The 26,953-nt window shown below is 40.8% G+C and overlaps 1 protein-coding gene across 8 annotated transcripts in view; it reads right to left on the reverse strand.

Moving 5' to 3' along the window:
- LOC134355284 (uncharacterized) overlaps window positions 1–15,393 on the reverse strand; it is a 61,455-nt gene extending 46,062 nt beyond the window's left edge. For 2 of the 8 annotated variants that reach the window (XR_010020047.1, XR_010020035.1), the window contains exon 1: window positions 11,944–12,000. Coding sequence is in view for 2 of the 8 variants with exons in the window: in XM_063065088.1 (XP_062921158.1) it covers window positions 11,944–11,984 (41 nt within the window). In the remaining 6 variants the exon portion in view is untranslated. Of the gene's footprint in view, window positions 1–11,943; window positions 12,131–15,345 lie in introns of those variants that run through there. The other 6 variants (XM_063065088.1, XR_010020049.1, XR_010020041.1 and 3 more) reach the window with 6 other exon arrangements.
- Between the last annotated feature and the right edge of the window lie 11,560 nt (window positions 15,394–26,953).

The following is a 26,953-nucleotide window of genomic DNA, read 5'->3' on the forward strand; positions in this document are numbered from 1 at the left end:
GCTATTATCAATGGTGGTCTAATTACTAAAGCACCCTCCGATCCCAATGATTTTGAAGCACTAATACCCAACCGCATGCTGTTTCTGAAGCCATCACCATTCTTACCACCAGGAGAGTTCAATGGAAGCAAGTCCAATACATGTCAAACTTGTTTTGGGAACGATGGATCAACGAGTACCTGCCACAGTTACAGGAACATCAGAATGGTCAGGTATAAAGCGAAATTTCCTCCCAGGAGACATCGGGCTTCCAGTCCGGATGAAAAACATCTGGTCCAGATGGAGTACTTGGCCGAGTACTAAAGATCCGTACTGACCAGCTGGCTGGCGTGTTCACAAATATCATCAACCTCTCACTCCGACAGTGTGTGGTACCCATCTGCTTCAAGCAGGCTTCGATCCGTACCAGTGCCCAGGAAGAGCATGGTAATCTGTCTAAATGACTATCACCCAGTGACACTTACATCCACAATGATGACGTGTTTCAAGAGGCTGGTGTTGAAGCATATCAGCTCCTGCCTGAATGGTGACTTCAATCTGCTCTAATTTGCCTACCAAAACAACAGGTCTACCATCTCGTTGGCTCTTCACACAACTCTGGAACATCTGGACAGCAAAAACACATATACCAGGATGTCCTTTATCGATTACGGCTCAGCATTTAACACCACCATCCTCTCTAAACTGATCAGTAAACTCCAAGACCTGAGCTTCAAAACTCTCTTGTGCAATTGAATCCTGCATTACCTTCACTTTGTAGACCCCAGTCTGTTCAGATTGGCCAAACCATCTCCTCCATGATCTCCATCAGGAGCACCACAGAGGTGTGCATTTAGCCCTCTGCTTTACTCACTTTACAGCAATGACTGTGTGGCTAGGTACAGCTCCAACACCATATACAAGTTTGCTGATGACACCTCTGTTGTGGGCTGTATCAAAGAGGGTGAAGAACCAGCGTACAGGAGAGGAATTACCAGATAGATAAATAATGATGAGAATATGAGATGTGGAGTCCTTGAAAGTAAGTCTGTAGGCTATGGAATATTTTGGTATTGAGGTGATTAAAGTGAAGTTATCCACTTGATGGTTGAAGGGTAATAACTAAAGCTGGTGGTGTGGGACCTAAGGCCCCTGAATCTCTTTCCCTGTGGCAGCAGCGAGAAGAGAGAATGGCCTGGGTGGTGAGTTCCTTAGTGATGCATGCTGCTTTCTTGTGGAAAGAGCACATGAAATATTTACAAGAATAATGTAGGAACAGCACAATTTCTTTGCTCCTGAAGAAAGAGAAGAGGGGTTGATTTAATGGAAGACTTCTGAAATTATGTACAGTTCACCAAGAATAAGTGTAGATCCCAGAAAAATAAGACAAATCACCAAGACATCAAAGGCTGTGTTCAGAATGTCGAACTCTTTACACACAGGGAATGGGAAGGGGAGTAGTACTGATATACTTTGGGGGAAAGTTGTATAATGCAATGAAGAAAATGCAATTAAAAGTAGATGAGGGAGGGAGAGAGAAAAACAGGTGAAGATGTCTCTGGGAGCTGAACGTCCAAGGATACACGATGTATCGGAAGGATAGGCAGGTAGGCAGAGGGGGTGGCATGGCTTTATTGGTAAGAAATGATATTAAATCATTAGAAAGAGGTGATATCGGATCGGAAGGTGCAGAATCTTTATGGGTTGACCTAAGAAATTGCAGGGGTAAAAGGACCCTGATGGCAGTTATATACAGGCCTCCTAACAGCTGCAGTGATGTGGACTACAAATTACAACAGGAAATAGAAAAGGCTTGTCAGAAGGGCAGTGTTATGATAATTGTGGGGGATTTTAACATGTGAGTGGATTGAGAAAATCAGGTCAGCACTGGATCTCAAGAGAGAGAATTTGTAGAATGTCTGCGAGATGGCTTTTTAGAACAGTTTGTTGTTGAGCCCACTAGGGGATCAGCTGTACTGGATTGGGTATTGTGTAATGAACCAGAGGTGATTAGAGAGATTGAGGTGAAGGAACCCTTAGGAGGCAGTGATCATAACATGATTGAATTCACTGTGAAATTTGAGAAAGAGAAGCTGAAATCCGATGTGTCAGTATTTCAGTGGAGTAAAGGAAATTACAGTGGCAAGAGAGAGGGACTGGCCGAAGTTGACTGGAAAGGGACACTAGCAGGAAGGACGGCAGAGCAGCGCTGGCTGGAGTTTATGGGAGAAGTGAGGAAGGTGCAAGACAGATATATTCCGAAAAAGAAGACATTTTCCAATGGAAAAAGGATGCAACCGTGGCTGACAAGAGAAGTCAAAGCCAAAGTTAAAGCAAAGGAAAGAGCATACAAGGAAGCAAAAATTAGTGGGAAGACAGAGGATTGGGAAGTTTTTAAAACCTTACAAAAGGAAACCAAGAAGGTCATTAAGAGGGAAATGATGAACTATGAAAGGAAGCTAGCAAATAATATCAAAGAGGATACGAAAAGCTTTTTCAAGTATATACAGAGTAAAAGACAGGTGAAAGTAGATATAGGACTGACAGAAAATGATGCTGGAGAAATTGTAATGGGAGATAAGGAGATGGCAGAGGAACTGAATGAGTATTTTGCATCAGTCTTCACTGAGGAAGACATTAGCAGTATACCGGACACTCAAGGGTGGCAGGGAAGAGAAGTGTGCGCAGTCACAATTACGACAGAGAAAGTACTCAGGAAGCTGAAGAGTCTAAGGGTAGATAAATCTCCCGGACCAGATGGAATGCACCCTCGTGTTCTGAGGGAAGTAGCTATGGAGATTGCAGAGGCATTAGCAATGATCTTTCAAAAATCAATAGATTCGGGCATGGTTCCGGAGGACTGGAAGATTGCAAATGTCACTTCGCTATTTAAGAAGGGGGCAAGGAAGCAAAGAGGAAATTATAGACCTGTTAGCTTGACATTGGTGGTTGGGAAGTTGTTGGAGTCGATTGTCAAGGATGAGGTTACAGAGTACCTGGAGGCATATGACAAGATAGGCAGAACTCAGCATGGTTTCCTCAAAGGAAAATCCTGCCTGACAAACCTATTACAATTTTTTGAGAAAATTACAAGTAAGCTAGACAAGGGAGATGCACTGGATGTTGCGTATTTGGATTTTCAGAAGGCCTTTGACAAGGTGCCACACATGAGGCTGCTAAATAAGATAACAGCCCATGGAATTACGGGAAAGTTACATACGTGGATAGAGTGTTGGCTGATTGGCAGGAAACAGAGAGTGGGAATAAAGGGATCCCATTCTGGGTGGCTGCCGGTTACCAGTGGTGTTCGACGGGGTCCATGTTGGGGCCGCTTCTTCTTACATTGTACATCAACAATTCGGATTATGGAATAGATGGCTTTGTGGCTAAGTTTGCTGATGATACAAAGATAGGTGGAGGGGCCGGTAGTGCTGAGGAAACAGAGAGTCTGCAGAGAGACTTGGATAGATTGGGAGAATGGGCAAAGAAGTGGCAAATGAAATACAATGTTGGAAAGTGTATGGTTATGCACTTTGGTAGAGGAAATAAACAGGCAGACTATTATTTAAATGGGGAGAGAATTCAAAGTTCTGAGATGCAACAGGACTTGGGAGTCCTCGTACAGGATACCCTTAAGGTTAACCTCCAGGTTGAGTCGGTGGTGAAGAAGGCGAATGCAATGTTAGCATACATTTCTAGAGGAATAGGTATAGGAGCAGGGATGTGATGTTGAGGCTCTAGAAGGCACTGGTAAGACCTCACTTGGAGTACTGTGGGCAGTTTTGGGCTCCTTATTTAAGAAAGGATGTGCTGACGTTGGAGAGGGTTCAGAGAAGATTCACTAGAATGAGTCAGGGAATGAGAGGGTTATGAATATGAGGAACATTTGACCAGTCTTGGACTGTACTCCTTGGAGTTTAGAAGAATGAGGGGGGACCTCATAGAAACATTTTGCATATTGAAAGGCATGGACAGAGTGGATGTGGCAAAGTTGTTTCCCATGGTGGGGGAGTCTAGTACGAGAGGGCATGACTTAAGGATTGAAGGGCGCCCATTCAGAACAGAGATGCGAAGAAATTTTTTCAGCCAGAGGGTGGTGAATCTGTGGAATTTGTTGCCATGGGCGGCAGTGGAGGTCAAGTCATTGGGTGTATTTAAGGCAGAGATTGATAGGTATCTGAGTAGCCAGAGCATCAAAGGTTATGGTGAAAAGGCCGGGGAGTGGGACTAAATGGGAGAATGGATCAGCTCATGATAAAATGGTGGAGCAGACTCGATGGAACGATTGGCCGACTTCTGCTCCTTTGTCTTATGGTCTTATGGTACAAAAGTAGTGACTATAGACTACCTGGGCCAAGTAATGTAATTCATTGACATATATTCTCTGTAATGGCATTTTGAGTAAAAATAAGAAGTTACTTAAAATAAAGGAAAGAACAGGTAGAGAAGAGTATGACAAGGGAGCAGGAATATGATGTTAAATTACAGTGTATCAACTATGATCATATTTAATGGTGGAGCAGGCTCAAGGGGTTAAATGACTTCTTTTCTATTCTTCTATGTTCTTTCTTTGACAGGCATGTTTCACTAATGCATGTCTGTTCTTCCCTGAAAGTATGGACTTCTGCTGCACCACATGTAGATGCCTTCTGTAACTGTTCCATATTTTTGGCCCTACACCCTTAAATTCCATTTGTCTGAGCATTGCTGGTACTCTAACATCTCAGTAATTTCTTTTCACATTGGGGAAAATAACTGAAAAAGAAAGGAAACAGGCCTCTGTGGGTGCAGATCCAAAACACAGCAGTCATAAGACAGGAGGAATTCCAATATCTATCAGCCCTTTGATAAAGTGAAGCACAATAAGTTATTTGAAATATTACAGAAAACTCTAGATCTAGATTTGAAAGACCTCCGCCTAATCAGAAATCTGTACTGGGAACAAACTGCCTCTGTAAGAATAGATGGAGAAGTGAGTCAGTTTACGAAAATCAAGAGAGGTGTTAGACAAGGGTGTGTTTTCTCTCCTGATTTGTTTAATGTGTACAGTGAAACAATATTACAAAAAATAAGAGACATCTTGGGAATCAAAGTTGGTGGTGAAAACATCAATAATTTCAGATATGCGGATGACACTGTGTTAATTGCAAGTGCAGAGGAAGAACTATAAAACTTAATTGATATAATTGTTGAAGAAAGTGAAAAAATGGGTCTATCTATCAACTGCAAAAAGACAATGTATGGTGATATCCAAAAAGAAGGAGAATCCTATCTGCAGGCTGAGAATAAATGGGGAAGACATAAAACAAGTACAGAACTTTTGCTACTTTGGAAGCTGGGTGACATCGGACGGCAGGTGTGACTTGGACATCAAAAGAAGAATAGGGATGGCAAAAGTCACCTTTACGAGAATGAAGAGTATGCTGACCAATACTAAACTAGGCATGAAACCCGCCTCAGAGTACTGAAATGTTACGTTTATCCAGTTATGTTATATGGCTCAGAATGCTGGACAATATCTAGTAACATAAGGAAACGAATTGTCGCAGCAGAGGTGTGGTTTTTGAGGAGGATGCAAAGAATATCATGGATGAAACGAATATCTAACGAGGATGTCATGAACAGAGCAAACACAAAAAGAGAAATAATGTATGAGATCATGAAAAGGCAATGTAACTTCATTGGGCATGTGATTAGGAAAGAGGAGTTAGGATGCATGGTAATTACAGGAAAGATTGAAGGGAAGAAAGTAAGAAGAAGACAAAGACAAATGATGATGGAGACAGCAGCCAGAGAACTGGAAATGAATACCAATGAATTGATCCACTTGACCCGAAACAGGAGTGTGTGGGCCATGGCAGTCAAAGCTCAAACTGGGCATGGCACCTGATGATGATGACAATGATGATGATGATGATGATGATGATCAGCCCTTTGACCATGAATGATTTAAAATTTTTAAGTAATGAATAAATAACAGCAATATACAATACAACCCAAGGGAAATAAAGAGTGAAAGAGGGAGTTTTTCCAACAGCTGGATATCAGGTACATTGTTTCAAAAATATTTATATAAACATTTGTTTACATGCTACAAAAACAATGACATTGCCAGAAATTGTTCAACATGAATCAGAGATCAGAATTTTCCACCTTCTGAAAATAAACTAAGTTGAAAAGAAAACTAGGTGGATTTTCCATTACAGCATGTGTTGGGGTGTATATTGTACATGACAAAGCATGCTGTGCAAATGATATAACAATATGAAATTTTTAAATTGGTTCCAATGTACAAGAACTAAGAAAAGAGAAACAGAGTTACTGTCCAAAGCCTTTCATGAGACCTGGAGATAGTTAATATAGAACTCTTTGTACAGAATGGTTTACAGTACTTTTAATGGAGGACAAGTTGGGGAATGCAAATGTCCAAATTTGGCAACATGTAAACATTAGCTGGAGGTACAACAGAGATGAAGCATCGTTACTTTTTTTAAGCCTAGATAACTTAATGAGTCAGATCAAGCTAGATCTAGTCCATGCTCCAAGTTTGCAGTCACTGGACTCTGAATATCCTGCTGACCTCACTGTTGCAGCCATTCCATAACGTCAAATAAACGGCAAGTTTTAATTTAGGTTGCAGGAAGTGAAAACTAAGCCTCAAACACAGTACCTGGATGCCAATGTAACAACTGGAGCTGAAGATGGATGTACTCAGAACGTCTGACAGGCTGAAAACCTCAGATGAAACTTTTACTGAGGTGATCACGCCCAGAGTGCAGGCTTCAGGCAGAAAATTGGTGACCTCCAGGAGAAGCAGGGGAGTAAGCCGTCAGTGCGGGGTTCTTCTGCAGCCATTCTCCTCAACAACAAGTACACTGCTGCGGGGCATGACATACCAGTGCTGGTGATGGCTCGAAGGGCTGAATGGCCTACTCCTGCACCTATTGTCTATTGTCTATCAGGGCACAGCAGCAGCCAGGCCAGTGGCACGGTGGCCAGCACTGAAGCTCATCAGGGAAGGGTAAAGTCAGGCATAGTGATAGTGCTGGGGACTTGATATTTAGTGGGATGGAAAGGAGATTCTGGGACGCAGTAAGAAACACCAGGATGGTGGGCTGCCTCCCAGGTGCTAGGGTTCAGGATGTCTCAGAATGGCTGCAGAATATTCTCAACAGAGTGGGTGACCAGCCAGAGGTCATGGTGCACATTGGCTCCAATGACATGGGTAGAAAGGGGGAAGAGATCCGGCACAGTGAGTTTAGGGAGTTAGGAAAGAGTCTGAAGAGCAGGACCTCCAAGGTAGTAATCTCTGGGTTACTCCCAGTGCTGTGTGCCAGTCAGGGCAGGAACAGGATGATAGTGCAGATGAATGAGTGTCTGAGGAGCTGGTGCAAAGGACAGGGTCTCAGGTTCTTGGATCATTGGAACCTCTTCTGGGACAGGGGTGATCTGTACAAAAGGGACGAGCTGCACCTAAACTGGAGGGGAACCAATATCCTGGCCGGGAGGTTTGCTGGTGCTACTGGGGAAGCTTTAATCTAGTTTGGCGAGAGAGTGGGAGCCAGAACACCAGGTCAGAAAATGGAGGAATGGAGAGGAAAGTAGATGTCGGGGCCTGTAAAACGAGGCAGGAGAAAAGTAATAGATATGATGGGAAGAATAGTTTGAAGTGGGTGTATTTTAATGCTAGGAGTATTATGGTAAAGGCGATGAAATTAGAGCATGGATCAGGACATGGAACTATGATGTTGTGGCCATTGCAGGACTTGGTTGAGAGAAGGGCAGGAATTGGTGCTCAATGTTCCAGGGTTTCAATGCTTTAGAAAAGAAAGGGAGGAAAAAGAGGGGAAATGGTGAGTCGCACTGTTAATCAGGGACAATATCACATCTGCACTCGGAGGGACATATGGAGGGCTCATTCACTGAGTCTACATGGGTAGAACTCAAAAATAGGAAGGGTACAATCACTCTGATGGGATTGTACTTTAGCCATCCCGGTAGCTGGGACATTGAGAAACAGATATGTAGGCAGATTAAGGAAAGGTGTAAAATAATCCGGTTGTTGTCATAGGGGACTTCATCTTGCCTAATATAAATTGGAACCTTCTTAGTGCAAGAGGTTTAGATGGGGCAGAATTCATTAGGTGCATCCAGGAGGGTTTCTTACATCAATATGTAGATAGTCCAACAAGAGGAGGGGCCGTACTGAACCTGGTGTTGGGTCTGAGCCTGGCCAGGTGACTGACCTTTCAGTGGGTGAACAGTTAGAGAACAGTGACCATAACTCCTTATGTTTTACGATATCTATAATAAAGATAAGCATAGACCATGCTGGTGTATTAAATTGGAGCAGGACAAATTACGAGAGCATTAGGCAGGAACTGGGGAGAGTTGATTAGAATAGCTGCTTTTGGGCAAGTCCACATCTGACAAGTAGAGAGTGTTTAAAGACCAACTGCAGACAGCAGCGGACAGGTAAGTTCCAGTCAGAAGGAAGAACAAGGTAAGAGAATCTTGGATGTCAAAACAGTAATGAACTTAGTCAAGAAGAAAAATGAATAGTACTGTATGTGGGACATTCTATAATTGGTGATACATTTCACATAAACAAAAAGGTACAAAAGTAATGTGCTTTCTCGATAAAACAATCAGTGGTTTAAGTTAAAATATTCCTTCAGTGTAATATATCCACTAGTTGCAAAGCTTAAGCAATAACAACTTCTTTGATATTTTAAGGGAAAGGATATTTTTGCCAGTTTGTCTGTCAACTATGTTATGGACAAAACTGTACGCCATTACAGACTTTGACTAAATGCTTTACTTTAGGCAACATACATTTTTAGGAGTTCTTGTGTCTGTTCTGCCATATGTACAATGATTTTTAAGAAGTTTTTTAAGAATTTAATATTTTGCAGATATAAATGTGATACATTTGGCACTGTCATTAAGGTCAGGAGTATTTTTTTATATCATAAATCTGCCTTACAGGTCATTTTGATAGTTTTAAGAGATGTTATGCAAAACTCCAACCTGTGTGGATGTACAATATACCTTGAGGGATATCAGAAGCAGCATTTTAGTTAGTTTAAATGTTAAAAAATCAGGTGTAACATAGTTGACAGTGAAAGTCACATAGTTGACACAAATAACATAGTTGACTGGACACAATTATTAACCATCAGCACAGCGTTTATTTCAAGGCAGAAGTGCCATTCAATTGAAATTTTCAATTCATAGATACAGAATTCAATGATGATTAATTAAAAGAATACAGAACAGAGTACATATTCATTTACTTAAAACAAACACATAGTAGAGGAACAAGCTTTCATACAGTGTGAATAAAACATTCCTATTGACCAGTAACTGGAGAAGGGTTCAAATAAGTGCTTTCAATTTACACACTTAATCAGAATTAAACGTTGACTAACAAAATTAATTTTAAAAAGTCGATATACTGTATTTTACATTGACATTTAGAAATTTGACAGACATGAGGCAAAAAACATGTAGTAGAGGAACAAGTCAGGCAGCATCTCTGGGAAGAGGTACTGTACCTCTTCCTAGAGATGCTGCTTGGCCTGCTGCATTCACCAGCAACTTTGATGTGTGTAGCTTGAATTTCCAGCATCTGCAGAATTCCTGTTGTAGAGGAACAAGCTTTGGTTTGACTAACTGGTGAATGATAGAGGACAACAGTTTTTTCAAGTAATGCTTTCTTAAAGTAATGGGTTCAAACAACTGCGGAAGCAGGGGTCCAAGTGAAGCCTAACCTAAAAATAGTACAGTAAAATCAATATTTGTTTTGGCTGTGTGCTCAGTCCACTGCCATTCACTCTGCTGACCCACAACTGTGCTGCAACACACAGCTTGAACCACATCATCAAGTTCACCAATGGCATGACCATGGTGGGTCGCATCAGCAAGAATGATGAGTCAGCATACAGAGAGGAGGTGCAGTGGCTAACCGACTGGTGCAGAGCCAACAATCTGTCTCTGAATGTGAACAAAAGAGATGTTTGCTGACTTCAGGAGGACACGGAATGACCATTCTCCACTAAACATCGATGACTCCTCCAGAGATCGTTAAGAGCACCAAATTTCTTGGTGTTCACCTGGCGGAGAATCTCACCTGGTCCCTCAACACCAGCTCCATAGCAAAGAAAGCCCAGCAGCGTCTCTACTTTCTGTGAAGGCTCAGAAAAGTCCATCTCCCACCCCTCCATCCTCACCACATTCTACAGAGGTTGTATTGAGAGCATCCTGAGCAGCTGCATCACTGCCTGATTCGGAAATTGCACCATCTCAGATCACAAGACCCTGCAGCGGATAGTGAGGTCAGCTGAGAAGATCACTGGGGTCTCTCTTCCCGCCGTTACAGACATTTAGACCACATGCTGCATCCGCAAAGAAACTCTTCTCCCTCCTGCCATCTGGCAAAAGGCACCAAAGCATTCGGGCTCTATGACCAGACTATGTAACAGTTTCTTCCCCCAAGCCATCAGACTCCTCAAATAGCCAGAGCCTGGACTGACACCAACCTACTACCCTCTACTGTGCCTATTGTCTTGTTTATTATTTATTGTAATGCCTGCACTGTTTTGTGCACCTTATGCAGTCCTGGGTAGGTCTGTAGTCTAGTGTAGTTTTTGTGTTGTTTTACATAGTTCAGTGTAGTTTTTGTATTGTTTCATGTAGCACCATGGTACTGAAAATCTTAGTGTCTCATTTTTACTGTGTACTGTACCAGCAGTTATAGTCGAAATGACAATAAAAAGTGACTTGACTTGACTTGATTTAACAGAGCAGTATTAACTGCAACATTCAGTTGGACCTTTTAGAAACTAAACCAGATATCTTTATCGATTTTGACGCGACGTGTCACTGGCTTTGGAGGAGGAAGCATCCTCACAATGTCCTCAAACAGGTACCACAGCACATCATCTCTTAGTGGCCAGAAGAAACGGTTGACTCCTGTGTGGTGCATGCACTTAACCTGCACATGTGTCTCAGTGACTTGCTGAATGACTCCTGGGTAAATTTTACCATCGTATTTCAGAGCACACCACTGGTCAATCAAGTGAGGACCAAGGTGGATTTCGTCACCCTTGCTCTTGCGTGCTTGAGGCAGAGCAGGGGTTTTTTGCTGAACTTCAAAACTAAAGTTATTAGTGTTGTCACACTGACACTCAAAACTTTATTTGGCGGTGCAAGGGCAGCTTACATCTCAGTACGTGATTTCTCCTGGTGCCACTGTGACTACCTGGTGGATCCACATAGTCGAGGGCACCACTGGCAGACTACTTGGCATATTCTCAAGCTGGCGCTTTCTTTCTCTGCTTCTTTGCTGTGCTTTCCTCCAATAGGCCCTCTTGCTTCTTTTTTGTCTCTCACTCATCTCTGTCACTGATTTGACCTTGCCTTGTGCTCTAAGTCTGTGCCATGCCTCTCTCTGCTTCACCAAGTATGCTGACCTTCTTGCAGGATCAGCATCCCGCCGAGCCCTGTATCTCCACTGTTTCTCAGCTGCTGACGTCTGTTTAAAATCATTGGCAAATATCCCTTTAATCCTCAGTCTTCTCTGGCACATACAGGCCTAAACTATGACAAAATATACTGACCTATGGCAACTGATCCATTATCATCAGTGAACAACGTTACCCAGTAGGGTCACGTCAACTATGTTACTCATGAGTTAGCCCTACTGGGTAACTTTGTTGATAGGTAACATAGTTAACAATTTCCCTATTTTTAGCCCATAATTTCAATGGCAGGCCACATGGCTGGCCACATGTCATTTTCTTCATCAGGTTAACCTCAAATTTCAACATATATTTGAATTAAAATCATAAAAGAATTGTAAACCATAACAATGTACCCAACAGAGGTGACGATCTATTAATATACTCCTTGACAATATGCTATTACAGATAAAGTATTTTTAAAAACTGAGAGGACACTCACCAGAATGTGTTCAAAATGGCTGCCGCTGAGAGAGATGACATCCCGTGATGCTGGTCACATGGTTTTGGGACAAACCATTTTTAGTTACAGGGGGTTGTTCTGTTAGTAACATAGTTGGCTGAACTTTTACAGACGTTAATAAACTGAGATATTTATTTCATTTAAATGTGAAACTCAATTTAAAAAATCATATTCTTCTAAAGTATTTAGAATTTTAAAATGAATAACAAATAGATAATGCTAACTTTAATAGTTTTTAATCATTATTTTGAGGCCAAGACCCGCTCAATTGAAAGATGGACATTGCAAAAACTCAACCACGAGGAAATCTGCAGATGCTGGAAATTCAAGCAACATACATCAAAGTTGCTGGTGGAACACATCAGGCCAGGCAGCATCTCTAGGAAGAGGTACAGTCGACATTTCGAGCCGAGACCCTTTGTCAGGACTAACTGAAAGAAGAGATAGAAAGAGATTTGAAAGTGGGAGGGAGAGGGGAGATCCAAAATGATAGGAGAAGACAGGAGGGGGAGGGATGAAGATAAGAGCTGGACAGTTGATTGGCAAAAGGGATACAGAGCTGGAGACACGAGAGAAAGAAAGGGAGAGGGGAGTACCAGAGGAAGATGGAGAGCAGGCAAGGAGTGATTGTGAGAGGGAAAAAGACAGAGGAAAAAGGAAGGGGGGAAATAATAAATGAATAAATAAATTAAATAGAGGATGGGGTAAGAAGGGGAGGAGGGGCATTAGCAGAAGTTAGAGAAGTCAGTGTTCATGCCATATAAGGTGTTGTTCCTCCAACCTCTCATTGCAAAAACTGTCAATTTAGGAACATCATGACAACTTCAAGCTAAATGAAACATAGTGTGCACAAAACGTTGGTCTGATTTTGTAATATGCTTTCCCTCAATCGGTAAAATATGGTATTTTTGAAGAAAGTACTTAGAAAAAATATTATTGTCATCAATGGACATGAAATGTACCCCCAATTATAGAATGACTCATGTAAAGCATAGGAAGTTAGAGTCAAACAGAGCCCTTGAGGATTATAAAGAAGCCAGTAAAGAACTCGAGAAGGGAATTAGGAAAGCCTGCAGGGGACATGAAAAATGTTTGGCAAGTAGGTTTAAAGAGACTCCTAAGGCATTCTGTATATATTTCAACAGCAAGAGATTAGGACAACAAAGAAGTGACCTCAGGAGACAGAGAGCAGCTACAGGATCGCTTCGAGTCAGAGGACTGGGCTGTGTTCAAGGACTCATCTGTGAACCAAGTAAATACGCCATGGTTACCACGGACTTCATTGAAACAGTTGTAGATGAGTGTGCCCCCACAAAATCATCCAGTCTTTCCCAAACAGAAGCCCTCGATGACACATGAGATCCGCAATCTGCTGAGAGCCAGATCAGAGACAATCAAGTCTGGCAACCAAGAAAGCTACAAGACATCTAGGTACGATCTCCGGAAAGCCATCTCACAGGTGATGGCAATTCCGGACTAAACTTGAATTGGTGCTTGACTGTTGTGGCATAGCTTAAAACAATCACCTCTTATAAAGTTAAATTAAGCCACATAGGCAACAGTAGGGTCTTGCTTCCAGATGAGCTCAATACCTTTATGCCCGCTTTGACTGTTAAAACATGGAGGAACCAACACGAACTTCTGCAGCCCACAATGATCCTGTGATTTCAGTCTCTGAGGCCGACGTGCAAGCAGCCTTCAGGAGGGCAAACCAACGAAAAGCATCCGGCCCAGACAAGGTACCTGGCCAAGCTCCCAAGACCTGTGCTGATCAACTGGCTGCAGGGTTCACTGAGATCTTTAACCTCTCACTTCAGCAATCTGAGGTACACACCTGCTTCAGGCAGAATTCAATTCTGCCAGTGCCCAAGAAAAATGTGGTGACCTGCCCCAATGACTATGGTCCAGTAGCACTTTTATCCACAGTGATGAAGTGCTTTGAGAGGTTGGCGATGACATATATATATCAACTCCTGCCTGAGAAGTGATTTAGATCTGCTCCATTTGCCTACCAGAGCAATGGGTCCACAGCAAGTGCCATCTCATTGGTTCCTGATTCAACCATGGAACATCTGGACAGTTAAGAAGCATACATCAGGATGCTCTTTATTGACTGCAGCTTGGCATCTCCTCAAAACTAATCAATAAGCTCTTTGTGCAATTGGATCCTCAATTTCCTCACTTACAGACTCCAGTCAGTTTGTATTGGTAACATCTCCTCCACAATCTCCATCAGCAAAGGCGTACTACAAGGTGTGTGCATAGCTGCCCGCTCTACTCACTTTACACCTATGACTGTGAGACTAAGCACAGCTCCAATGCCAGATTCAAGTTTGCTGATGACACCACTGTTGCAGGCTGGATCAAAGGAGGTCAACCAGCATATGGGGGGAAGATTTAAAATCTGGCTGAATGGTGCTAAAACAACAACCTCTTACTCAATGTCAGCAAGACCAAGGAGCTAATTATTGACTTCAGGAAAAGGAAACCAGAGGTCCCTGAGCCGGTCCTCATTGGAAGATCAGATCTACAGTATAACTCAAGAATGCTACCTAACAACTTCCTCCAGCAGATGGTTTTTTGTTGGAACAATGGCTGTTCCCTGTAGCCAGAGGACATGAGTGTGCCCTTTTATCTGTAGAAAGTGAGAGAAATTAAAAGAGGAGTTGTTGAAAGAAGGACGAGTGCTGTTCAGCAAATACTTGGATCTTTGTTTAAAACAAGAAATGGAGAGCCCACAGACTTCCTGATGGAGGATGGAGCTGTACAGAGGCTGGACTTTCTAATGTTAAAGTCAGTCTTTAATTAATCATAAAAGCAAAATACAGAATTTTTGCAATGTATAAATATGAGTTTTTTGCTTTGGAAATTAATCAATGCAAAACTATTTGGCCAATCATCCCAATTTTTTCTACAATGTGACAAAACTGAAGGTAAAGGGCATTACAAAATAAATAGCCACAGGGACCATAATACCATAAGACATAGGAGCAGAATTAGGCCATTTGTCCCATCAAGTCTGCTCCGCCATTCAATCATGGCTGATCCTTTATCCTTCTCCTCAGCCCCACTCCCCAGCCTTCTCCCTGTAACCTTTGATGCAGTGTCCAATCAAGCTTTGCCTTAAATACACCCGACAACCTGGCCTTCAGAGCTGTCTGTAATTCACCACCCTCTGGCTAAAGATTTTTCTCTGCATCTCTGTTTTGAATGGACGCCCCTCTATCCTGAGTCTGTGCTCTCTTGTTCAAGACTTCCCATCCATGGGAAACATTTTTTCCACATCTACTCTGTCTAGGCCTTTCAATGAGATCCCCTTCTTACTTCTAAATTCCAGTGAGTACAGACCCAGAGCCATCAGACATTCCTCATATAACAAACCTTTCATTCCCAGAGTCATCCTTGTGAACCTCCTCTGAACCCTCACCACTGCCAGCACATCTTTTCTTAGATGAGGAACCCAAAACTATTCTCAACACTCAAGATGAGGCCTCGGGACTTCCGGTAGCGCTCATGGAGTGAAGTCGCGTTCTTGACTCGCTCCATTACCTCTGAGTTTTTTCTCTCTATGGTCAGCTATACTTTAATTAACTATTAAGGCATCAATTTTTACAATACTTTGAATTAAACTCAATTCTCTGACAATTGGATGATACTGAGATCGGCTATGTCTAAGAACGGGAAAGACGGCAAGGATGGTAAACCTCCGGTTAAACCGAAAGCTACGGATCTCCCTCCGACTGAATCACCGGTGACTTTGGAAGCTATATCGGAGTTAATTCAGAGGGAAATTTCAACCTCTGTTAGGGAGATGATTCGTACAGAAATTATGGGCTCTGTTAAAGACCTGATTCATATGGAAATCTCAACTAAGTTCCAGAAAATTGCCGATTTAATTGATAAGATGCAAACATGTATTGCGGAACATCAGTCGGCTATATCTGGTCTTCAAAAATCCGCGCAACAAAGTGAGCTTAAGATGGGGAAAGTCGAAGAAACAATTAATGTAATGAAGAAGAAACTTGACTTTTTGACTTTTAAAAACTCTGACTTGGAATCTAGAATGCGACGGCAGAATTTACGAATGATTGGCGTCAGGGAAGCCGTGGAAGCTAACAACCCTATGAAATATTTCTCCCAACTTTTAAAAGATGCATTCCCTACTGTATTTCCTGACCAACCACCGCTACTGGATCGTGTTCACAGAATCCCATCATACTCGTCTAGGTCAGATAGACCTAGGCATGTTATCTTACGTTTTCATTACTTTCAAGACAAGGAGAGACTGTTTCGATTCGCTCGATCTAAAGGTTTCATTGATTTTTCGGATCTTAGGTTCCGATTCGTGGAAGATTTCAGTAAACCAATCTGGGACCAACGGGTCCGTTACAGATCCGTGATGTCGGAATTCTATAAGAGGGATTTAAGACCAGCGCTGCTGTACCCTGCACGTCTAAGGATTCGCATGTTAGATGGAGCTCTTCGTTTTTTTGATTCTCCATCGGATGCCCAGAGTTATCTGGATCAACTTTCATCTTCAACATCTTAATTGCCTTTTTTTAATTTTCTCCGTTGATCGGAGGCTGTGAATTGGTTGGTTTTAACTTTTCTGTGCCCTATTTGGGCAGAAAAGTTTACTTTCGATTTCTTAATATGGCTGCTAAACTTTCTTTTTAACTGCGTCATTTCTTTCTTTTCCCAGGGGATTCTGGGTGGTTACTTCCCTTTTGTCATCTTACGTATTTCCTGTGCGGCCTTAAATTTTGTAGTTTTTTTTAAATTTTATTCTGTTTTGCTTTTTATAATCATTTTATGTTAATAATCCTATTTTTTTTGTTGCTGTGTCTATTCATGAGTTTGAGGTTTATTGTGGTTTTTTTTTAATATATACTTTCCGGCTTTTGTTCTGTTCTGTGTGTATTTTAATTGAGCTAACTTTTTTTTTACTTATTTTTTTTACTGTTTTACAATTAGCTGATCCTTTTCATATTTATACCTTTTTTTTAGGGAGCGTATACCGGAAGTCATGGGGGTAGTTTTAGCGCTTGCTTCTTTCTGGCGGGTCTGCTTTAGATTTCGCCTTGGGGTCCTGGGGTGGGGGGCGGTGGGAGGGGCTTCACGTTTTAGTTTGTTTCTCTTTGGGCTATATACATTATTGAAGTATTGGTTACGTCCTTTTCCCCGGTATCTTTTGTATGTTCTGTTTCCTCTCCGGGTCTGTGGGTCGCGCCTATTGTCAATCCTCCTTGTTATGGGTTGACTTTAGGATTTATGGAGTCTATTATTAATTTTGTCTCCTGGAATACTAATGGTCTTAATCATCCTATTAAAAGGAAAAAAGTTTTTAAAGTGTTCCGGAGACTTAAAGCACAAATTTTATTTTTACAAGAGACCCATGTACGGAGGGGGGACAGACTACGTTTTTTCAAATTTTGGAAGGGACAACAATTTCATTCGAACTCCAATGCTAAGATTCGAGGCGTCTCTATTTTTATAGACTCCTCAGTTACTTTTATACAACAGGATATTATCTCTGATCCGAATGGTAGATTTTTATTGGTTAGTGGTTTATTATTTAATAAAAAAGTAGTTTTGGTTAATGTTTATGCTCCTAATATGGATTGTCCGGAATTTTATAAATCATTGTTTGATCAGTTTCCGAATTTGAACGAGTTTTCATTGATTTGGGGCGGAGATCTTAATACCTGTTTATCTCCAGCTTTGGACCGTTCGGCTCCTTTACGGACTTTACCTAATAAATCTGCAAATTTGATTAATTTTTTCCTTTCTGATTCTGGGTCGACGGACATTTGGCGTTTTCTGCATCCTCAGGAAAAAGATTTTTCCTTCTTTTCACATGTTCATCATTCCTATTCAAGAATTGATTATTTTTTCATTGATTCTCGTCTCATTCCTTCAGTGATTAAATGTGATTATGATTCTATAACCATTTCGGATCATGCTCCACTTAAGCTTTCTATTAAAATTATGGCCAATATACCAAACAATAGACAATGGCGTTTTAATTCGCTGTTGCTTCAGGACTCGGACTTTGTTAATTTTATGAATGAACAGATTGAGCTTTTTTTTACAATTAACCATACAGAAGATATTTCGGTTAACACTCTTTGGGACACTTTTAAAGCCTATATTCGGGGTCAGATTATTTCGTATTCCGTTGCTTTGAGGAAGAAACAGAAGCAGGAGGAGATGGTAATTGTGGACAAGATTAAAGAAATTGATAAGAAATATGTTATGGCTCCTTCTGAGGAGCTATACAAACAAAGAACTGAACTTCAAATGGAACACAGTTTACTACTCTCGTCCTCGATTGTAAACCAATTAAAGAAAACAAGAAGTGATTTTTATGTTCACAGTGATAAAATTGGCAAGCTGCTGGCTAATCAATTGAAATCTAATTATGTTAAATCTCAAATCAATCAGATTTATAACCAAAATGATCGATTGATATTGGATCATGTGGGGATTAATCAAACCTTTTGTGATTTTTATTCTTCTTTATACCAATCAGAGTCTCCTCGAGATTCTAAATATATGAATGATTTTTTAGATAAGTTAGACTTCCCTCTGATTTCACAGGATATGTCTTCTTTATTAGATACTTCCATTACAATGGATGAGATTAAGAATGTTATTTTTTCTATGAATCTGGGGAAAGCTCCTGGCCCTGATGGGTTTACCGTTGAATTTTATAAATGTTTTGCTTCTTTATTGATTCCTTGGCTCTATAAGGTTTTTGAGGCTTCTTTGAAACTTGGTAAACTTCCGGAATCTTTTAATAGAGCATCAATTTCTTTAATACTAAAGAAGGATAAAGACCCTGCTCAATGTGCATCTTATAGACCAATATCTTTATTAAATGTTGATTCTAAAGTTTTTTCTAAGTTATTAGCAAATAGACTAGAAAAAGTACTTCCTTCTATTATTTCGGAAGACCAAACGGGTTTTATTAAAGGTCGTTACTCTTTTTATAATATTCGTACATTGTTAAATATCGTTTATACTCCCTCACAAAATGTTCCTGAGTGTGTTATTTCTTTAGATGCCGAGAAAGCTTTTGATAGAGTAGAATGGCCTTATTTATTTAAGGTGCTTGAAATGTTTAATTTTAGCTTGAAATTTATATCCTGGATTAAACTGTTATATTACTCCCCTGTAGCCTCGGTTCGTACTAACTCCTTAAACTCACCTTTTTTTCCTCTCTTTCGTGGTACTCGACAAGGCTGTCCTCTTAGTCCCCTATTATTTGATATTGCATTAGAACCTCTTGCAATTGCTATTCGAGAATCTTTAAATATTACTGGGATAACTCGGGGATTAAAGTCCCATAAATTATCACTCTATGCTGATGATTTACTTTTATATATTTCTAATCCTGAGAGATCCATTCCTGCTGTTTTAGAGTTATTAGCACAATTTGGTCTTTTCTCAGGTTATAAATTAAATCTTAGTAAGAGTGAACTTTTTCCGATTAATAAACATCTTCCCTTATATTATAAATTTCCATTTAAATTGATTAATAATTACTTTTCATATCTTGGGATTAAAATTACTTGTAAACATAAAGATTTATTTAAGACTAACTTTTTACCATTAATAGACCATATTACTCAACTTTCATCTAAATGGTTTCCCTTATATTTAACTTTGATTGGTCGTATTAATGCAGTTAAGATGTTTTTTTTGCCAAAATTTTTATATGTGTTTCAGGCATTACCAATTTTCGTTCCTAAATCTTTTTTTGATAAAGTTGACTCTAAAATTTCTTCATTTATTTGGCAGAACAAGAATCCGAGACTGGGTAAAATACATTTACAGAAAGCTAAGAGAGATGGAGGTTTAGCATTACCTAACTTTAGATTTTATTATTGGGCTATTAATATTCGACATATGAAATTTTGGTTACTTGACCGGGACATACTATTTATTCCTAAATGGGTAGCATTGGAATTACAATCTGTTCAGGGTTATACACTTGGTTCTATTTTAGGTTCCTCTCTTCCTTTTGATTCGAAACGTCTTAAGCAGGTCTCTAACCCGATAGTTAAATATGCTTTGCGCATTTGGTTTCAATTCAAGATGAGGCCTCACCAGTGCCTTATAAAGCATCAGCAACACATCCCTGCTCTTGTGTTCTGGACCTCTTGAAACTAATGCTAACATTGTATTTGCCTTCCTCACCACCGACTCTACCTGCAAGTTAACCTTTAGGGTGTTCTGCACAAGGACTCCCAAGTCCCTTTGCACATCAGATTCTTGGATTTTCTCCCCATTTAGTAAATAGTCTGCATATTTATTTCTGCCAGCAAAGTGCATGACCATGCATTTTCCAATATTGTATTTGGCTTTAATAGATTATAATGAACAAGCACCTGTGGACTTAGCATTCACTCCCCTAAGTCATTGATTAGAACAGGCCAATCAATTTTCATTTATTGTTACCAATTATACCATTTGGCTTAATTTATAAGCACCATTTACTAAATTAAAAACACACTAAAAATGTGCAAAATGATTTTGTTTTTTGATGCCATCAAGCCACTAGAGGGAGCTAATGACAATATAATACAATTCTTAAGTAAATGAATCTTGGAATTGGAATTGATTTACTATTGTCTCATGTACCATGCAAGATCCAGTGAAAAACTTGTCTTGCATATTGTTCACACAGAACAAATACTAGGATAGATAGAGCATTAGCCAATTGGCAGGAAGCAAAGATTAGGAATAAAGGGAGCCTTTTCTGATTGGCTGCTGGAGACCAGTAGTGTTCTGCAGGGGTCAGTATTAGGACCGCTTCTTTGTATGTTGTATTTCAATGATTTTGATCACAGAATTGCCGTGTTTGTGGATAATACGAAGATAGGTGGAGGGGCAGGTAGTGTTGGGGAAGTAGGGAGGCTGCAGAAGGAGAATGGGCAACGAAGTGGCTGATGGAATACAGTACCAGGAAGTGTATGGTGATGCCCTTTGGTAGAAGGAATAAGAGCATAGACTGTTCTCTAAACAGAGATAAAATTCAAAAATCCGAGGTGCAAAGTCCTCCTGCAGGATTCCCAAAAGGTTAACTTGCAGACTGAGTTGGTGGTAAGGAAGGGAAATGGAATGTTAGCATTCATTTTGAGAGGACTAGAATATAAAATCAAGGATGTAATACTGAGGTTTTAAGGCATCTCACTTGGATATTGCCTAGATTGGAGCACTTTAGTTATGGGGAGAGACTGAATCAATGGAGTCATAGAATCATATAGTCCTGAAATAGGCCCTTCAGCCCATCAGTCCATACTGACCAGCAAGCACCCATTAAGACTAACCCTACAATATCCCATTTTAATCTTGCACATTTTCCACAACTATCCAATGTAAAGGAGATAAGTGGGCATGGGGAAGCCAATTTACAGAAAAATGTTTGGACACCTTTGTTTGAATAACCTGTAAGACCAAAAGACGATAAGACATAGGAACAGAATTAGGTCATTTGGTCCATCGAGTCTGTTCCACCACGGCTGATCCAATTTTCCTCTCAGCCCCAGTCTCTTGCCTTCTCCCCGTATCTTTTCATGCCCTGGCCAATCAAGAATCTATCAAGTTCTGCCTCAATTATACATGAAGACTTGGCCTCCACAGCTGCCTGCAGCCAAGAATTCCACAGATTCACTACCCTCTGGCTGAAGAAATTCCTCCTCATTTCTGTTCTAAAAGGACGCCGCTCTATTGTGAGGCTGCATCCTCTGGTCTTGGACTCTCCTCTCCACATTGAAGGCCTTTCACCATCAATAGGTTTCAATTAGGTCACCCCTCATTCTTCTGAATTCTAGTGAATACAGGCCCAAATGCTCTTCATATGACAAGCCTGGAATCATTTTCATGAACATCCTTTGAAGTCTCTCCAGTTTCTGCACATCCTTTCTAAGATAAGAACTCCCAAACTGCTCTCAATACTCCAAGTGAGACCTCACCAGTGCTTTATGTAATTTCAAAATTACATCCTTCCCTTTGTATTCTAGTCCTCTTGAAATGAATGCTAACGTTGCGTTTGCATTCCTCGCCACAGACTCAACCTACAAACTAACCTTTAGCGAATCCTGCACAAGGACTTCCAAGACCCTTTGCAGCTCAGTTTTTTGTATTTTCTCTCCATTTAGAAAATATTCAATCCTTTTATTTCTTCCAGCAAAGTGCCTGACCATTCCCTTCCTGACACAATATTCTATCTGCAATTTCTTTACCCATTTTCCTCATCTGTCTAAGTCCTCTGTAGCGTCTCTACTTCCTCAAAACTACCTGCCCTTCCACCTATCCTCATGTCATCTGCAAACGTTGCAACAAAGCCATCAATTCCGTCATCCAAATCATTGACATATAACGTAAAAAGAATTGGTCCCAACACAGACCCCTGTGGAAAACCACTTCTCACCAGCAGCCAGCCAGAAAAGGCTCTCTTTGTTCTCTCACTTTGCCTCCTGCCAATCAGCCACTGCCCTATCTATGCTAGAATCTTTCCAGTAATACCATGGGCTCGTAGCTTGCTCAGCAGCCTCATGTGTGGCACCATGTCAAGGGCCTTCTGAAAATCCAAGTACATAACGTCAACCAATTCTCCTTTGCTTGTTACTTCCGTAAAGAATTTCAACAGATTAGTCAGGCAAGATTTTTCCTTGAGGAAGCCAAGCTGAAGCTGACTACAGCCGATTTTATCACGTGCCACCAAATATCCTGAGACCTCATCCCAATCGACTCCAACATCTTCCCAATCACTCTGGAGTGTACACCATCTAGTCCAGATGACCTATCTACCTTCAGACCTTTCAGCTTCCCAAGAACCTTTGCTTTAGTTATGGTAACTTAACACACGTTATGCCCCCTGACACCTGGAACTTCCACCATACTGCTAGTGACTTCCACAGAGAAGACTGATGCAAAATACTTATTTAGTTCATCCATTATTTTGTTGTCTCCAATGACTACCTCTCCAGTACTGTATTGTTTTCCAGTGGTCCAATATCCATTCTCGCCTTTCTTGCCTCTCTTTTACACTTTATGTATCTGAAGATACCTTTGATATCCCTTTTATATTATTGGCTAGCTTAGTTTCATATTCCATCTTTATGTTCCTTATGACTTTTTAGTTGCTTTCTGTTGGTCTTTAACAGCTTCCCAGTCCTCTAACTTCCCACTAATTTTGTTCTATTTTCTGCCCTCTCTTTCCCTTTCATGTTGTCTTTAACTTCTCTTATTAGCCAAGGTTCTGTCATCTTTCCTTTAGGATATTTCTTCCTTTTTGGGATGCACACATCCTACTCCTTCTGAATTGCTTCCAGAAATTCCAGCAATGCTCCTCTGCTGTCAACCCTGTCAGTGTTCTTCTCCAATCAATTCTAGCCAACTCCTCTCTCATGCCTCTGTAATTCCCTTTACTCCACTGTAATACTGATACATCTGACCTTAGCTTCTCCTTCGCAAATTTCAGGGTGAATTCGATCATATTATGATCACTTTCTCCTAAGGGTTCTTTTACCTTAAGTTCTCTAATTAATTCCAGTTCATTGTACAACACCAAATCCAGAATAGCTGATCCTTTAGTGGGCTCAATCACAAGCTGCTCTAAAAAGCTATCTCCTAAGCATTCTAAAAATTTTCTCTCCTGGAATCCAGCACCAACCTGATTTTCCCAACCTACCTGCATATTGAAATCCCCCATGACTATTGTAACATTGCCTTTTACCTGCACTTTTTATCTCCCATTGTAACTTGTAGACCACATCCTTACTACCGTTTGGGGGTCTGTATACAACTCCCATCAGGGTCTTTTTCACTTGCAGCTCCTTAGCAATGATTAGCAATGATTCAACACCTTCCGACTTATATCATCTCTTTCTAAAGATATGAATTCATTTTTTTAACCAACAGAGCAACACCACCCCCTCTGCCTTCCTGCCTGTCCTTTCAATACAATGTGTATACTTGGACATTAAGCTCCCAGCTAAAATCTTCTTTCAACATGCCAATCTACAACTGTGCTACCTTATTTTGTAAACTGCGTGCATTCAAATTTTTGTCTGTTGACTGCAATTTTGCCCTACCTACAGCCTCTCCTCGCTACACATTGCCTCTGTTTGTAGACCAGCTGCCTCATCTTCAGCACTATCATCTGCCTTTCCTGCGATATTTCTTGCATTGAAATACACACGGCTGAGGACACTAGTCACACCATCCTCAAATTTTTGATTCCTAACTTTGTCCGAGGTCTTGCCAACATCAGCCTCCACAATCTCTCCACTCACTGTTCTGGCATTCTGGTTCCCATCCCCCTACAACACTAGTTTAAACCCCACCGTGTAGCATTAACAAACTCTCCTGCTAGGATATTAGACACCTCCAGTTCAAGTGCAAACTAGCCTTTCTGTACAGATCCTACCTTTCTTGTAAGAGAACCGAATGATCCAAACATCTTCTGCGCTCTCTCCTACTCCAACTCTTAAGCTATATATTAAACTGTATAATCTTCCTAGTTCTGGCCTCACTAGCATGTGGCATGAGTAGCAATCCTAAGATTACAACCATGGAAGTCCTGCCCTTTAACTTAGCATTTGACTTCCGGAACTCCCTATGCAGAACCTCATCAGTTGTCCTACCCATGTCATTGATACCTACGTGGACCACGACTTCTATCTAATCACCCTCCCACCTAAGAATGATGAGGACTTGATCCGAGGTGTCCCAGACCCTGGCATCCAGGAGGCAACATACTATCAGGGAATTTCATTCTCACCCACAGAACCTCCTGTCCATTCCCCTGACTAACCAATTCCCTATCACCACAACATGCCTTTTCTACCTCCTTCATTTCTGAGTCACAGAGCCAGACTCAGTGCCGGAGACCTCGCTGTGTCATCCCTCTGTTAGATCAACCCCCCCCCCCCAACAGTATCCAAAGTGATATACCTGTTGTTGAGAGGAATGATCATAGGGGTACTGTGTATTGGCTCCTTAACCGCTTTCCCCTTCCTGACTGACACCCAGGTTCCTGTACTTTGGGTGTAACTACCTCTCTATACGTCCTATCTTTCACCCCTTCAGCTTCCCGAATGATCCAAAATTCATCCATTTCCAGCTCCAACTCCTAAACGCGGATTGTCAGAAGCTACAGCTGGATGCACCACATAGTTGTAGTCATCAGGGACACTGGAAGTCTCCCTGCCTTCCCACATCTCAAAAGAGGAGCATTCCACTATCCTGCCCGGCATCTCTACTGTCCTAACTGAGCAGATATAAAGAAGGGAAGGAAAAAAAAACTTTGGCTAGAGCATTTCTATTTTTGCTTTCTCTGATGAAGTCTCTCTTCACTGAAGCCTCAAAGAGATAAAGCTTCAAGATCACCACTCTGACTGTCCACTCAGATGATGGCCACTGTGCTTGTCCCCGCCTTCCTTTAATTTGCTCTTGCTAACCAATCTTAAATGCAGATTGGTCACTGGTCAAAGCTCAGTTGTGCCGCAGTGACCCACTGCTCCCTCTTTTCACCAAGGATGCCTTCCACTTTATTCTGTGACAATTCTACGTTACCAAATAGAATGGATTCAGAACAAAGCCAGTAGCTCAAATATAAGGCATTGTGCGTCATCATCTACAACTGCATTATAATCGCTATTGACAGCTTCATATATGTAAATAGTCCTCACTTTCTTTAGTGAAAAGGAGAGAAACCACCATTTGTCTACTCTGGACTTTTCCATTTGCCATTGGTGATGAACTCCGTTTTGTTGTTGGACTCGACCCAATCCAATGAAATATAATAAAAGTATGGTCATTAAAGCAAAGAAGGAATACAGTGACATTCAGAATGGCAGTTCACCATCACCTTAATGGCAGTTAGGAAACGGTAAAAAATTTTAGCCTTGCCAGCAATGTCCATGGACCAACATAAACAAAAAACAAAATGAAACTATAAATGTGCACTTTAATTGTCTTTTCTCCATTTATTTTGATTATTTAATAGATATGGAAAACTATTTGTTAAAGTAATATTTTCTAATAAATTGTCCAAACATAATCTTGAATATTCAACCAAATCAGCTTTTAGTTCGAGGGTTTTTGAAAATAATTGTTACTCCTTGTGCAAAATTATTGATGTTACTTGTACAAGTCATAACTCTAATTTTGACTATTCATCTTTGTTCTAGATCTTTTCACCAGAAGAAATGGCTTCTCTGAATATACTATATAGGATACTCCCCACACCAAATACCCCCCACCCCACCAACTACTGCCTATCCACCACACACACACACACACACACACACACACATACACACACACACACACATAATTTTAAAAGGCCTTGACTAGGTACATCATTTCTACAGTTTCTATGGACTTTTCTATGGTTTCTATGGACTAGGCAGAAAATGGTTTGGCACAGCCAAGAAGGGCCAAAAGGCCTGTAGTTTTCTATGGTTTCTATCACCCCCTCAACTCTATAGACAGGAGAGTCTCACGTCAGTGGTAGGGAAGTTATTGGTGAGAATTCTAGGGATAGGATTTATGAGGATTTTCAAATCCTCGTCACTTAAATTCATGTACTGTCAGACATAATAGCAACAAAAACGTACTAACGACAACTCTCAAAAAGAAAAATTATCTTTATGTCTATATCTAAAGGTGCAGACTTCTCAGTCTTATTTGCATGAATCAGAACTCTGCCATCCAAAGTAATGACAGATAGAAAATTAAAGTAAGATGCAAGGTTTTGCGTGCTCAGTTTTCTCTATTGTCACTGGTGCTTAGGAATTCACACACTGAATTTCACAAAGAATGTTACCAGATGTTTCTGCAAGGAACAAGTGCCACATGCTGCATTTTTTAAAAATGTCATCAGTATTCATTTGTAATTGAGCCCCCACTCAAGAAGCTAGGACTGAATACTCAAACTAAAAGATGCTGATTAAGTAACATTTATAACTCCAGT

This window comes from Mobula hypostoma, chromosome 1 (genome assembly GCF_963921235.1).
Source record: "Mobula hypostoma chromosome 1, sMobHyp1.1, whole genome shotgun sequence".
Classification (NCBI taxonomy): Eukaryota; Metazoa; Chordata; class Chondrichthyes; order Myliobatiformes; family Myliobatidae; genus Mobula; species Mobula hypostoma.